The sequence below is a fragment of the Corythoichthys intestinalis genome, chromosome 3 (assembly GCF_030265065.1).
Source record: "Corythoichthys intestinalis isolate RoL2023-P3 chromosome 3, ASM3026506v1, whole genome shotgun sequence".
Classification (NCBI taxonomy): domain Eukaryota; kingdom Metazoa; phylum Chordata; class Actinopteri; order Syngnathiformes; family Syngnathidae; genus Corythoichthys; species Corythoichthys intestinalis.
The window spans coordinates 35978635-35992953 of record NC_080397.1 but is presented as its reverse complement, the minus strand read 5'-3'; the positions used below and the strand labels follow the sequence as shown (position 1 = coordinate 35992953).

The 14319-nt window shown below is 39.3% G+C and overlaps 1 protein-coding gene across 1 annotated transcript in view; it reads right to left on the bottom strand.

Moving 5' to 3' along the window:
* Window positions 1-800: 800 nt before the first annotated feature.
* zdhhc8b (zinc finger DHHC-type palmitoyltransferase 8b) overlaps window positions 801-14319 on the bottom strand; it is a 90821-nt gene continuing 77302 nt past the window's right edge. Inside the window, exons 4-11 of the mRNA XM_057831179.1 lie at window positions 12468-12640; window positions 12261-12363; window positions 10951-11042; window positions 6989-7121; window positions 6392-6497; window positions 3517-3623; window positions 2359-3431; window positions 801-1109 (exon numbers count right to left, since the gene is read on the bottom strand). Of these exons, the coding sequence (XP_057687162.1) occupies window positions 977-1109; window positions 2359-3431; window positions 3517-3623; window positions 6392-6497; window positions 6989-7121; window positions 10951-11042; window positions 12261-12363; window positions 12468-12640 (1920 nt within the window). The 3' untranslated portion in view covers window positions 801-976. The remainder of the gene's footprint in view (window positions 1110-2358; window positions 3432-3516; window positions 3624-6391; window positions 6498-6988; window positions 7122-10950; window positions 11043-12260; window positions 12364-12467; window positions 12641-14319) is intronic.

Genomic DNA, 14319 nt, shown 5'->3' with positions numbered 1-14319 from the left:
GAAATACAGTACCGACCTTCATCACGATTCGCATTCATATGATTCCACTACAAGCAAACACAAAATCAGCTAGATATTAAATTCAAACAAGTTGGTGCAATGTTGGATTTCTAAATGTGTTGAGTACTTTATGAGGTAATTGTGTGGTCCAGAAGAAGCCTGCTAACTTCCTGAGTCCAATGGAAGGCAAGCAGAATACTTAAGTCTTTGAACTCAAAGCCACTGAGGGTAAACATTGCATCCAAACCCCTTAAAGCCTATTCTTGTTTATTTGAATGAAAGATACAATTAGAACAATTTTCTTTTATAGTTATGTATTTTAAGTGCTAAACTTAATTTAGCATCTCCCTGGGAGCAAAAAATATATATATAATAAGTTTCAATTTTTTATTCTTTTGGGTTCAGGGGCTATACATCTGCCTGGTTGGGCCCAATCCTGTAAAATTTAAAATTCTTAACACTGTGAAATCTACCAAGGAACTGGCATTAAATTTGTTCTAAGTCTATTTAAAAAGTCTGATATTTCACATGTTGAACCCTGTAGTAACCCTGTTTGAAGCATTGTTTACTTGTTAAATTCTTACCCAAGTAACAAGGTTCTTATACTTGTAAAAATATTGTTCTTAGGCTATAGATGTGTTTGGTTTCTTCAGTGGTATTTGTTCTATAGATTCTTGCCTTGCCTTACAGTATAGGCCATTTCAAAAAGGTCACACGACTATAGCTAAAGAAGACAATCTTTTGGTCCAATCAAACTAGCAAGATGAGCCCCCCCCCCCCCCCTCCTCCTGCCACTAAATTATGACCCTTACCCATACAAAGGGTCAGTTGATAACAGGACACTGAACCACATACAAGCAAAGTGATCCTTTGATTGGACAATATCAACCAAATTGAGCACTTGGTTCTCTATTCTACAGTCCACAAAAATACTAAATGTGGTTCTTGTCACTGAAGGTACACTGAGCATTCCTGCTCACACTGAAATCTCATAGGTGGTGCCTCCCACCCCAGTCACCTTTTTGACGTTACCATGGCGATTGGGACTGGCTGTGACACCCTTGGCACTTGGGTGGCAATCCATCTGGCCATTAACTTTGATAGCCTCTCTGGATGAAAAGAGAAAAGCAACAAATGGGGATCAACTCACAAATTCAACAGAAAATTACCGTAATTTTCGGACTTTAAGGCGCACCTGACTATTAAGCCGCCACCCACCAAATTTGACACTAAAATGGCATTTGTATCAATAAGCAGCAGTTGTCCTCACTGTATTATGGGATATTTCACCAAAGGATATTAACCGGTAACACTTCGACAGCTGCATCATAAAACCAAATTAACCACCGCGAAGCTTTGAACCAATCGACTGCAAAGCTTCATTGCTTCAAGAAGCTTCATTTGGCCATCACTGCTCGTTTGGGGAAGACAACCTATGCTGCCACCTGCTGTCAACACATCAAACATGCCTCCTAGCATGCATTGTGGCACTACAGATGTAACATTCCATGTTCTGTGGTAATTATTTCTTCAGTTACTGTTCCAGTTGTTTCATTAATTGCTATTTACGATATTTGGTAACACTTTATTTGACAGTGGCCCCATAAGACACCGACATGAGCATTAATGAATACTTATAACAGATGTCGTCCGGCAAATTATCTCACTTTTGAATGGATGTAAAAGATCCTAGCCGGACATAAATGAAGCTAGTGACATAATATGCCAAATCACACTTAATGACATAAGCATTCAGTAATGTCTATGATAGTTTCATGTCATAATTATGACAGTCTTATGACACCGCTGTCAAATACAGTGCTACCTATCAACCCAAATCAACAAATAAACCGTACTGCACTTTAAGCCACTGGATTCAAAATGAGGGGAAAATGTACCGACTTATAGTCCGAAAATTAATGTATTCATCTATGGACAGTAAAGAATAATAGATGAAGGGGTGGAGTGACATGCCTCACTTGTCCAGAAAGATTGGGAAAAAATGATTTCTGAAAATGACCAAGAATGTGGAATGAGTATGTAAAAGCATGCAAAAAGAAGAAAGAGGAATGGAAAGTCAAACAATTTTATTAATCTGACAGTGATGGAAGTATATAAAACTTTTTTTTCTAAGGCAAAAAATAATCCATTCATGGAACACACATGGATTTAGACAGATCTTGAGGACAAACAGTATGACAAACACTGTATGCTTATTAATGCTACAGTACATGCTAAAAAAGTACAGACTAGCAGTCATGAAATCAATGGGAGCAGGGCCTCGGGGGTATAGATGTGTCAACTTCCAGGCCTAGCGGCTCCAGGTATGCATGCAGTACCAGAGGCTAGGATTCATACCTTGCCCCACCCAGACGAGGCGAGTCCATCCTCTCCTGGGCACTCATGTATGAATGTTTCTGATGGGAGTAAGATGAGGGAGATCGGGGCAATGCAGGGGAGTGGGGGTGATGGGCAGGGGAGCGATATAGGCCTTCAGTGCCCGAGACCCTTCCGTGGTGGTTGTTGTTGCTAACGTGATCTGTGTGTAAAGAGCTGGATGAAGTCCTGGGTGCTCGACCCAGAGTGGAGCCGGACTGGCACAGTACAGGGGTTCTCTGCCCGTACGTCAGCCCGACCCCCATCAGGTTGTCCCTAGAGCCTCCGTAAGCCGGAGGTGTCGGGCCTCTTGAACCGGCACAGCGAGGCCCATCTGGATAGCAGAGGTTGGGCGGGAGGCCGTATCCCCCCGAGCCTTCAAACACACCTGAGTCCTGGGCATAGATATGCGTCTGGGAATGCCCATGCAGCATGTGTCTTTTTTCTCTCGCCTCCATTTCCTTGCGCTCTTGGATGGAGGCCATGATTGTTTGAGATAGGTTGTCGTAGCGCACTGGAGATGGGTCCCTGTCCCGTAGGTGAGGGGATTGACGGCCCACCCCTCGAGATGACATCACTGGACTGTAGGTGGCGGCAACCTGTTGTCTCTGCATATCAGGTTCCCGCACGTGGCACATTTTGGTGGGCAGGTACGGCGAGTGGAACCCCATTGGAGGCATACCACGGTGGGCTAAGCACTCACTGGCAGTTGGTGGGGTGCCACTGGGGTTTAGCAGGCTGTCATAAGATAGACTTCCATTACGGTTGGAGAGCGTGCTGGGAGAGAAGACATTCTTATACGGGGTAGAGGTGACCGTCTGGGGCTGCAGACCCACAAGCTGCCCTTTTTCTGGTCGTTGGTGAGCCTGCTTTAGGCTGAGGGTCCGAGAGTTTACCGGGTCAGAGTCAAGATGGAATGGGGAAGACTTAAAAGTGCGGTGAATAGGAGCATTAGTGTATTCTGGCAGATCTAAATTTGGCTCGGAACGGTAGTCATGGCCACGAACACCCTCTTCCAAGATGGGAGAGGAATTTTGGTCATCGGGCATGACAATCTGGAAACGGAAGACACAACCAATAAGTGCCTTTATTTTATACAGTTTTGAGAACAATAACATTACAGCTGACTCATCATTTTACCTTGTCCCCTGCAGTATGATAGTGAACTTTTGGCATGGTGCCAAAGGATGGTCTGAATTTGTACATGGCCGGAGTGGAAGGGTGGGTCTTACCAGACAGAGAGCTTTCTATTGATTGGAAGAAAAAAGAGTCAATATAGAAGAATTAATAGGATTTATAAAATAGTTGTAACAATTCTAGTTATATTACAGGGTGACTAGGGATGTCCTGATCACATATTTCTGCACCCGAGTGAGTCACGCGATTTTCAGAATCTTCCAGAGTCCTGATCCAATACCAAGATTTTTTTATTTTATTATTTTTTAAAAATTTAAAATTAACAAAAGTTCCAATCATATTACAGCACAGTGGTTCCTCTACATACGAAGTTAATTCGTTGCAGGACCTTGTTTGTAAATCAAAATGGTCGTATGTCGAGCAGGATTTTTCCCATAAGAATACATTAGAATTCCATTAATTCGTTCCACAGCCTGAAAACCTACACTAAATCTTTAATAAATGCAGCTGGTACTATTGCAAATGGCAATTACACAGAGCAAAACAAATAAATTATGAATAAAAATAGGAATAATATTACCTGTATTAATGTCACGAATCGGGTTCTAATATGGCGGATGTGTTTTGCGAGGCACCGCGTGGCTGACTTGACAGAGTGAAGTGAAGTACTTTTATTTTGTTCAGCTGAGGCGGACAGTAGGCATGTTGTGTAGCACAAGTTCTAAAATAAATGATAAAAACCTGACGAAGCTGGCGATTTTACCACAATAATAACTGTCACTTTAACTTAGAAAGACTGGCGAACGGAGGAGGACCTTCGAGATCGTAGACATTCTACTGCCCAGCCAGTTCACGGACGTGCACACCACGCTCATATTTTTCTATCGTTTCCATCTTTAGTTCAATTGTAAGCGTCATCTTTTCCCTTTTTTCTCCACCTGCACTAACATTTTTGGAACCCATATTGATTTCTCTCACAAGAAATTCCGCTGTGCGTCAGTCTTGAAACTGTGGCGCTGTCATAAGTCGTCGTATTTTGAGCATGTCGTCGGATGTAGAAACAAACGGCGAGTCAAATTTTACGTTGGATGTCAAAAAGGTCGTGTGTCGAAGCGTTCGTATGTTAAGGTACCACTGTACTTCCGCTTTTCTCGGGTGTGTTGCAGAGTATAAAATGTATATACTGTATTTTTGTTTCTTTTAGCAATGCATTAGTATTTCTCGATTATTTTGTTACTTTTTAGCTGTTAAAAAATAAAAAATATAATATTTTTAAAAAATAATAACAGATTCCTTTTTGCCCGATCGGCCCGATCACGTGATCGGCTTGAGGGCATCACTAAAGGTGACCCCCCCCCCCCACAAAAAAAAAAAAAAACGGACCCAAATTTGGATGGGTGTGATTTTTGGATTTTTTTTTTCCCCCCCCGAATAAAACGAGACTAGCTATAACTACTGTATTTAATTTTCTTTGGAGAACAACAAACATTCATTCATTCATTAAAAATAAAACCGTTTTAGCTGCAGCCTCTTTTTATAATGAAAAACGAAAATTAAGATGACAAATTTAGGGCCTATATGAAACCAATTCCTGAAAATAAGAGGTGAATAGAAGCTAATACATCCTGTTTTATTCTTATAGACCTATGTATATAATGTATATTTTGTACCTTATTAATTTTTGTCTTTCATTTTTCATTAGCACTGGAATTTTGTTAAATTCAGTTTGAGTGCCCTTTTTCACTTGTTTATATACCGGTATTTAATTCTATCAACGTTTGTCCCCGTTGTCAGTACAAGAAGCTACCAGCAGGTTGTGATGTTGCTCCATGAAGCAGGGCAAAACGTTCCCTCCCTGACATAATGCAGCAAGTGGAAAAATGATTAATGACGTTGACTGTTAAATGATTTAAAAGCAACAGATCATAACTGCACAATGAAATGTGCATATAAATATTGGCAGGTAAAGAGGTTGTGATGCAGACTCAACAGATACCTCTTGAAGTACATTTGCATAATCTAATGTGATCTGGCACTACGACTTCATTTAAAAAAAACTGCTATTATAAACAGAATTTAATTTACCAGGGATTATTTTGGTGATGGTTATTTTTTCAGTGCTGTGAAATTGAACTGTGCTGTGCAGTTATTTATAAACCTGTTGGTTAAATCTTACAGTACATCTTTCTAGTGTTGTAACAATTAATCGATTAACTCAAGTAATTCGATTAGAAAAAAGATTCAAAATAAATGTTGCTGCTTCGAGTATTTGTTTATTTAAAGTGGCGTTGTAATGGGTTTTTTTTTTTTTTTTTTGGAAAGGGTTTGCATTTAGTTTTATTGCTTTGAGTGGATACACTGCCCTCTAGTGGCAACAGTGAAAATGACAACTCATTTCACATGGCTGAATCCAGCTGCTCCCCTGTTAAAACCAGCATAAACTAAGCTTTTGTTTGAACTAATGGTTTTTTATGCAGTCGTAATTTAGTTGATAGGTACTATATATTTAGCCGTTTTTTTTGTGTGTGTGTGTTTGAACAATTTGTTAACAGCATTGTAAAGGGGGGGGAAAGTGAGCATTTTATTATAGCATTTAAGTTAGCTGACTTTTGCTTTGTAAGTTAGCCAATTGTTCTTTTATACCGTTTGAGGTTCAGCTCAGGTATTTTAATTTTTGATGTTCCTTATCTGATTACCCGATAATTCCAACTAATTTATAGATTAAATGACTACTAAAATATTCCATAGCTGCAGCCCTACATCTTTCAGTTCTTGTTAGTGTAGTAGACAGTTGTTCCAGTATGAGTCCAAATGGTAAATGATGAGTGACAGAGAAGCTGAGTGGAGGAATGAGATGTGATATTTTTGTGGTTCTTACCCTCACTGGAGGTCAGATGGGTTTTCAGCTGGTTGTACCTGTCAGCTTTCGGTGGCAACGGGGGCTGCGTTTCTTTGTCATCCAGGCCATCGAGGCTGCTTTTGGACTATGTGGATAGGAGAAGAGTATCAAGAACATCCTGAACAAGTGGCTAAACACAAGGTAAGAATAGAATACCATTTGCCAGGGTGCAATGCTTTAAGTGAACAAGACAGTGACCCTGAAGGAAGTTCTAGAATCCAGGTGACACGATTGCAGTCACTAACATACCACACTAACTATTACACTCACAAGTCAACTGTTAGAATTACTATGCAGTTGTAATTAAGTGTGATGATAGGCTGATCACACTATTGCAGTATTAAAAGTACCTGAATATTGATTCCTTACATTGTACAATGAGCACTCTGATTATTTTTTGTTATTGCATCCTAATCTGTTCTGTGTACTACAGCTGCCTCCAATGCGATAAAACAGTCTAGTAGTAGAGAAGCATTGAAATGCAAAGCATACAGTAGTGAGTATCTGGGAGGTTACTGCTGCAGTAATGTGAAAATAACAACAAAACAATAAAATAAACTGAGTACAAAAAGTCACCTTGGAGCTTATAATGGTGCTATGGATGCCATTGTCATTGACTTTGATGGTGATTTGCTTTTCTGAGACGTCTGGTCTGATGAATGGAGGTTTTATTTTGATTTGGGGCTTCTTCCGCAGGTCCAATATGTACCTGCATGGGAAGAGAAGTTATGCATGATGATAACATAATATTTAACAATCATTGGAGAAATATACAGTACATACTATATACAATGGTACCTCGACATACGAGCCTTTCGGCATCGGACGTAAAATTTGACTCATTTGTCTCGACATATGACGACATGCTCAAAATATGACGATTTATGACAGCGTTGCAATTTCAATGTTTTCCCGAAAGACGGACGCACAGTGGATTTTCTCGTGAGAGAAATCAACATGAGTCCCAAGAAGGTTAGTGCAGGTGGTGAAAAAAATGATAACGGTTACCATCGAAATTAAGAAGGAAATGATAGAAAAATATGAACGTGGTGTGCGCGTCAGTGAACTGGCTCGATAACACGGCCGAAATATGTCTATGATCCCGAAGATGACTGTCATTATTATTGTAACATTGGCAAGGTAGTCGCCAGCTTCATCAGGTTTTTAATCATTTATTTCAGAACTTGTGCAACACAACACGGTCACTGTCTGCCGTAACCGACTCTAACAACAACACAACACGAAAAGAGAAAATAAATACTACACGGTACGTTCACGAATAGCATGCAAAACACAACCGCCAAATTAGAACCCGATTCGTTACATTATTATTATTATATTTTTCTGATTTGTATTTATAATTTGTTTTGTTACGTGTAATTGATATATGTAACAAATAATACAACCCTTAGCAAAAAGTAGTGAATCACCAGTCTCGGACGAGCACTCACTCAGACATTTTTTATGTAGAACAAATTCAGATAAAAAGCTTGTAAAAATAACGAATTAGTTCAAAAGTGCAACTCCTTGGCATTCAGAAACACTAAAAGAAGTGAATAAAAAACATTGTGGTGGTCAGTAAATGTTACTTTTATCGAGCAAGTGCAAGGAAATATAGAATCACTCCATTCTGAAGAAAAATATATGGAATCACTCCATTTTGAGTAGAAAATATAGACACACGCAGTCAATTTCCTTTTCTTAATTGGGCCCCTTCCTCAGATTAGATCTGCTTGTTAGTCAGCAGTTAAAAACTGCAGTTTTCACACCTTGGAGGGCTGCTGGACCAAGTGGATTCACAAGAATCATGGCTCCAACAAGAGAGATGTCTCTTGAGACCAAGGAGAGGATTATCAAACTTCTTGAAGAAAGTAACGCTACACATATGGTTGCCAAAGATGTAAGCTGTTCACAGTCAGCTGTATCGAAAGTCTGGACCAAGTACAAACAGTATGGCAAGGTTGTTAAAGTTAAGCGTACTGGTAGACCGAGGAAGACATCCAAACGTCATGACAAACAACTAAAGGCCATATGTCTTGAAAACAAAAGATGTACAGCAAGACAAATGAAGAAGAAATGGGAGAAAGCTGGAGTCAAGGTATGTGACAGAACTGTGCAAAATCGCCTAAAGGAAATGGGATTTTCATACAGGAAAGCTAAAAGGAAAGCATCTTTGACACTTAAACAGAAAAGAACAAGACTGCAATGGGCTAGGGAGAGGCAATCATGGACTGTGAATGACTGGATGAAGGTTATTTTCAGTGATGAGTCAAGAATCTGCATTGGACAAGTTGATGATGCTGGAACTTTTGTTTGGTGCCGTTCCAGTGAGATTTACAAAGATGACTGCCTGAAAAAAACATCATGGGGCTGCATGTCAGGCAGTTGTACTGGGGATATGGCTGTAGTTAAGTCTTCAATAAATGCACAAGTTTACATTGAAATTATAGACAGCTTTCTTACCCCTTCAATTGAAAATATTTTTGGGGATAATGAAATCATGTTACAAGATGACGATGCATCATGCCACAGAGCTAAAACTGTTAAAGCATTCTTTGGAGAAAGAGTCATCCAGTCAATGTCATGGCCTGCCAAGTGCCCAGATCTCAACCCTATTGAAAACCTGTGGAGGAAATTGAAAAAAAAATGGTCCACAGCAATGCTCCAACCTGCAAGTATGATCTGGCAACTGCAATCTAAGAGAGTTGGCACCAAATTGATGAAGAATACTGTTTGTCACTCATCAAGTCCATGCCTCAGAGATTGCAAGCTGTCATAAAAGCCAGAGGTGGTGCAACTAAATACTAGAGATATGTTTTAATTGTTATTTCTTTGTTTATTTCTCATGATTGCATATATTTTTTCTCAGAATAGAGTGATTTTATATTTATTTCCTTGCACTTGCTCTATAAAAGTAACATTTACGGAACACCACAATGTTTTTTATTCATTTATTTTAGTGTTTCTGAATGCTAAAGAGTTGTTGCCTGGCACCGCCAGACGATTCTCCCTGTATTTTTCAAACACTGTGAGAATAGTCTGGGAACCAGCCCATTAACGACCTCTCGAGCAAGCACAAAATCAACCGTCCAATCAGATTCGTTTATTTGCGTGACGTGTTCTTAACGAGTAACGTCACTCTTGCGCGCCGAAAGTCGTCTCTACAACAACACAGATGGCGAACGGGAGAGCCGAGACTATGTTCCAATTCGCGGTAAAATCAGTTTTGAATTACCAAAAACACATCGACACAAGTCATTGACAACAGTCAACATGGCTCGCGCTGTGATGTTGAATAAACTTCTCCATTCTCTGCTCACGCTAGTTACTTGTCGCTTTAAGAACGTCACGTCTGCCATGTTTTATGCGCGCAATGGACGCTCGGGGTGATGACGTATCGGTAGTTTGTCACTGTCACTAGACGAACACTAAGGGCAATTCCTTCTACGCGGCGAGATGTCCAACACATGCGCACATTGTTCTAAGCTGCGACTACTTACCATTTGCGTTTTTGAGTCTTTAATTACCTTTTTATTGCCTCAAATTACTTTTTGGATGTGTTTCTCCCTCATACTTTTAAGCTTTGTGTTTTCTAGTGGTAGCTTTAAAGCAGATTGTTGATCTGTAGACCGTATTACTCATGCAGCGTATTTAAACCACCCTTATTTGATATCACTACATTTAAGTATTTTCTTAAGGGATCTTTAGTATGTTCTGTCTGTATGCATCTATACAAAACAAGCTGAAAGCGCACGGTAGTACCTTGGGTGTCAAATTCGCCTCATGTAGCACGTTTCGGCGGTGTAGCACATTTTGGCAGAACATTGTTTTTTTTTTCCTACTCTCGTTTCGTCTCATCCCGTCTTTCCTGTTCATTTTGCTTTTGCTGCTCGTTTTGTGAAATATCGACAATGCTGACATACTCATTAATGTTCCTCTCCAGTTCAAATTGAAAGGGTTGAAAAGATGACATATTTATGTTGCTAGAGTCCTACTCTGGAAGCCAAGCAGCGTAACCATGTGATGTCACCACCCAGCGACATCAACAACAATGGCGACCTATCAGTTAAACTAATATTACAAATTGTATAAAAACAAAAAAATCAAGAGAGGTTTTGATATCAAATTATTTATATTTATCTTTTAAGAACACAAGTCTTTCTATCTGATCCTTTTAATCGAATTACTATATAATGTATTCTATTGGGAAAATCCCGCTCAACATTCGACCATTTTGACTTACAAACTAGGGCCTTGAACAACTTTAATTCGTATGTAGAGGCCACTGTACTAATGTTTATAATGGAGCTGAATTCAGGCAAAAGGCAAATTACATTATCAGTTAGGTACCAATCCCCCACTACACTCAAATTTAAACAATCACGTAAGTTAGAACCAAACACTTGCTTCCTGCAAAGAAGTCGAGCGAGTGAACAATTACACCTCCAGAGACCAATAATACGTATGTATTGTCAACAATTCAACACTCACATGTAGAGGCACACACAAAAAAAGCCAAACAACGCAGCGCATCTTACCTTGGCCCCAAAGGACTACATAAGACATACTCCACGTTGCCGCCACAACCTTTAGTAAAGGGATTCACTCCTCCACGAAACTTGCCTGTTACCTGAAGAACACAAGACCATGTTCAGAGTTTCGACAGATGGTCAAAATTCACACGCACGCATTTAGGGCTGCAACTTATCGAATAAATTGATTAAAACTGATAAATAAATTAGTTGCCAACTCATTTGTTAATCAATTTTTGCCGTCAGCTATGAGCAGTCCCGCTTGGGTCCTTGTTTGTGTGTAATGTGAGGCTGCTCATGCGCCAGTGGTTAAGACGAGAGAGAGTTCACTGCTGCAGCTGTTGCTGTATCAATGATAATATTGAGTGTCAAGAGTTTGATTGTCTTTTGTGTTGTTAGATTCATTGTGCCCCGTTAGAGGTGAGTAAAAGACGCCAATTGTATTGTTTGTATTCTTTGTTGATAAGACATTACTACTTAGCACGGAGCACTAAGCTAGTTAGCGATGATTGTAATTAGTGTCTTAAGTGTCCGTTTGTTTTGTGTTTTGGAGAAGTATATTAGCACTTTAGTGATTGTTAGATAGTAAAGTTGTCTCATTTCTTTTCATACAGAAACCCATTCATATAACAGCTTAGAGTCTGCTTTCAACACAAACTCCCATTCAAACTGTAAACTGTCATACAAGAGAGTGTTCTTTGACATTGGATTAGGATTGTAGTATCTATGAACAACTGCTCAATAAAGAAAACTGATTCATCAAAGTCCTTATTTGATTTGTTGTGGAGTTTGTTCAAAGAAAATACAGTAGTCATTGACACAATATATATCAGCGGTTTGCTCACAAGAAAAAAACTTCAATAAGCAGCACTTTTTTATTTGAATGAACAGGACTTTTTTCTGATTTGTGTACTGAGGAATTCATGTTTTATAATCAGAACCTTTATTAAAAACTTAAGTTTAATGTACTTCAAACAGTACAGTTGGAGACTACTGTACAGTTAATTAAGGAAGCTGTAATAAAATATTATTTTTGAAGGAAATAGTCATCCATTTTGTTTCATTGTTACTTACAACATGCCTAAAACAACTTCAGGTTAAATTGTGAAGGTATTTGAAAAAAGTGACATTTATCCAATTAATCCATTAATTAATCATCCGATTAATCAATTGTAAACAAGTTGTAAGTTAGTTGCAGCCCTACACACATTGGCCCACATGCTTTACTACAGAAAGATAACATTGATAAGAAGGTTTGTGTTCCTTAATTTCGTGGTGGCATGTAAGAGGCCGATTCAACTACTATCTCTCCTCACTTGTTCATTTGTAGTTCGACCTCGAGCCACAAGCACCATGTGGAAACCTGTGAGACCCATGACAGGAATAAAGAAAAGTCCCGCAATACACATCACCACCAATCTGGGAATTTAAGGGTTAAGGCAAAAAAAATATCCACTCACTAAACATTCACGAAATGTTGACAACTGTTTGCTAAATTGCGAAGAAGAGCGTTGAAAGGATACGTGACGGTTGTGTGCAGCGCTCCCAGTCTCTCTCTATGGTGGAGCACAAAGATGAGGCCGAAGGTGAAAACTCCCACCATATGGACGCTTAAAGAGAGCAGGAAGAGGAAGAAGTAACGGTAATTTCTCCGTCCGATGCAGTTGTTGACCCAAGGGCAGTGATGGTCAAAGTCCTGAAAATAAGGAAGCAGATTTTTAAAAATTTCTATTGGTATTTATTATCAAACACTCAACACATTCTGTTAAAAAAGAACGTTGAATGTAGAAACAGCTCTGTAAGCCTTAAAACCTACCCAATGACATAATGTGGTACTGTTACTTACGAATGTCTTAACAAATGGAATTTTCAGGTTAAGACACGCCTCAATTGGAAAATATTGCCTCATGTTAAGTAAGAAATTTCAAGTTACGAGAAGCAAACACACTATGCAGTACTATAAGATACGCATGTACAGTACTTCCTGATTTTAAATGTCGCGCCATAAAATCCTGCTGCACTATTGGTCATAATCTTTCTTATCATGCTTCAGTAACGCGATTCTGCTCTCCTATTGGCCTATTGTTGATGACGTTTCAATTTGGGTGTCGCAGTATGATGACGTGCACAGGTGCAAAGTTGTTGTTGTAGCAGGTCGACGTCCTCGCTAAAAGAACACAAGTCTCCTCGAATTTTTGTCTCACAAAGTTTTTTTTAAGGCTACTCGTGGTTGACTGCATTAGAGCACAGGTCTCCTCGCGTTTTTGTGTCACAAAGTGTGAGATAGGCATCATCTTGAAAGTGAAGGAAGCCATCAAAGCAGTAATACCTTCGAAGAGCGGGACTATCCTTTCATGCAAGCGTCAGTTTCATGATAAGATGGAGAGACACTTGTCCTCTGGATTAAGGAAGAGGAAAACACTGGAAACACAATCACCAAGACGGTAGTCTACCATGAAGCCAACGCCGTTTTCGATCTCATGAAAGAAGAGGACATTGCCACACTCGAATGTTTTTTCCTTTTCATTATGTTCTATTATTTACTTCATTACAGGTACTCACGGTTAGGTTAGGTATATGGAATGATTCAAATGTGTTTGTCTATTGTTTTATTCCGCTTTTACCCCAATTATGAAATTTAATGTAGCGTTTTAGTAGTGCTTGGAACTGATTAGGGCATATACATGGAAAACGCGTCTCTACTTATGGAATTTTCAGGTTACGAGACTACTTTAACAACCAATTATTTCGTAAGTAGAGGTCACAACTGTACATATTTCACATTAAATGGTAGTTAGAAAAATCTGTACATTAAACCAGTTGTAGATTCTGTACATAAAGTCTACAGCATGGGTGTCAAACCGGTCCTCAAAGGGCCGAGGTGGGTGCTGGATTTCATTCCAACCCAAGATGAATACTTTTTCACCAATCTGGTGATTTACAAGTGTAATCAGTTGATTGCAGTCAAGTGTTGCTTGTTTTAGCAGAAACTTCATTGGTTGAACTGTCTGTGCTGGAACAGACCAGGACCCACTGTGGCCCTTTGTGGAATACGTTTGACACCCCCGAGCTTCCAATCCTTAATATAGATTATTTAGAACATTTCATTACTCCTGGGTAAAAAAAACAAAACATGGTACACAGCCAAAGAAAGGTGTCACCCCAAAAAGAACTGCATATATACTGTGTATATACGTGTATATATATCTATACATGTATACATACATACATATACACATACGTGTATACATACATACATATACACATACGTGTATACATACATACACACATATATATATATATACATATCTCAGGTGACTTGAAGTTTCGCTCTGAGACCCCCAATTTAGCCAAATTTCCAAATTGTACGATATG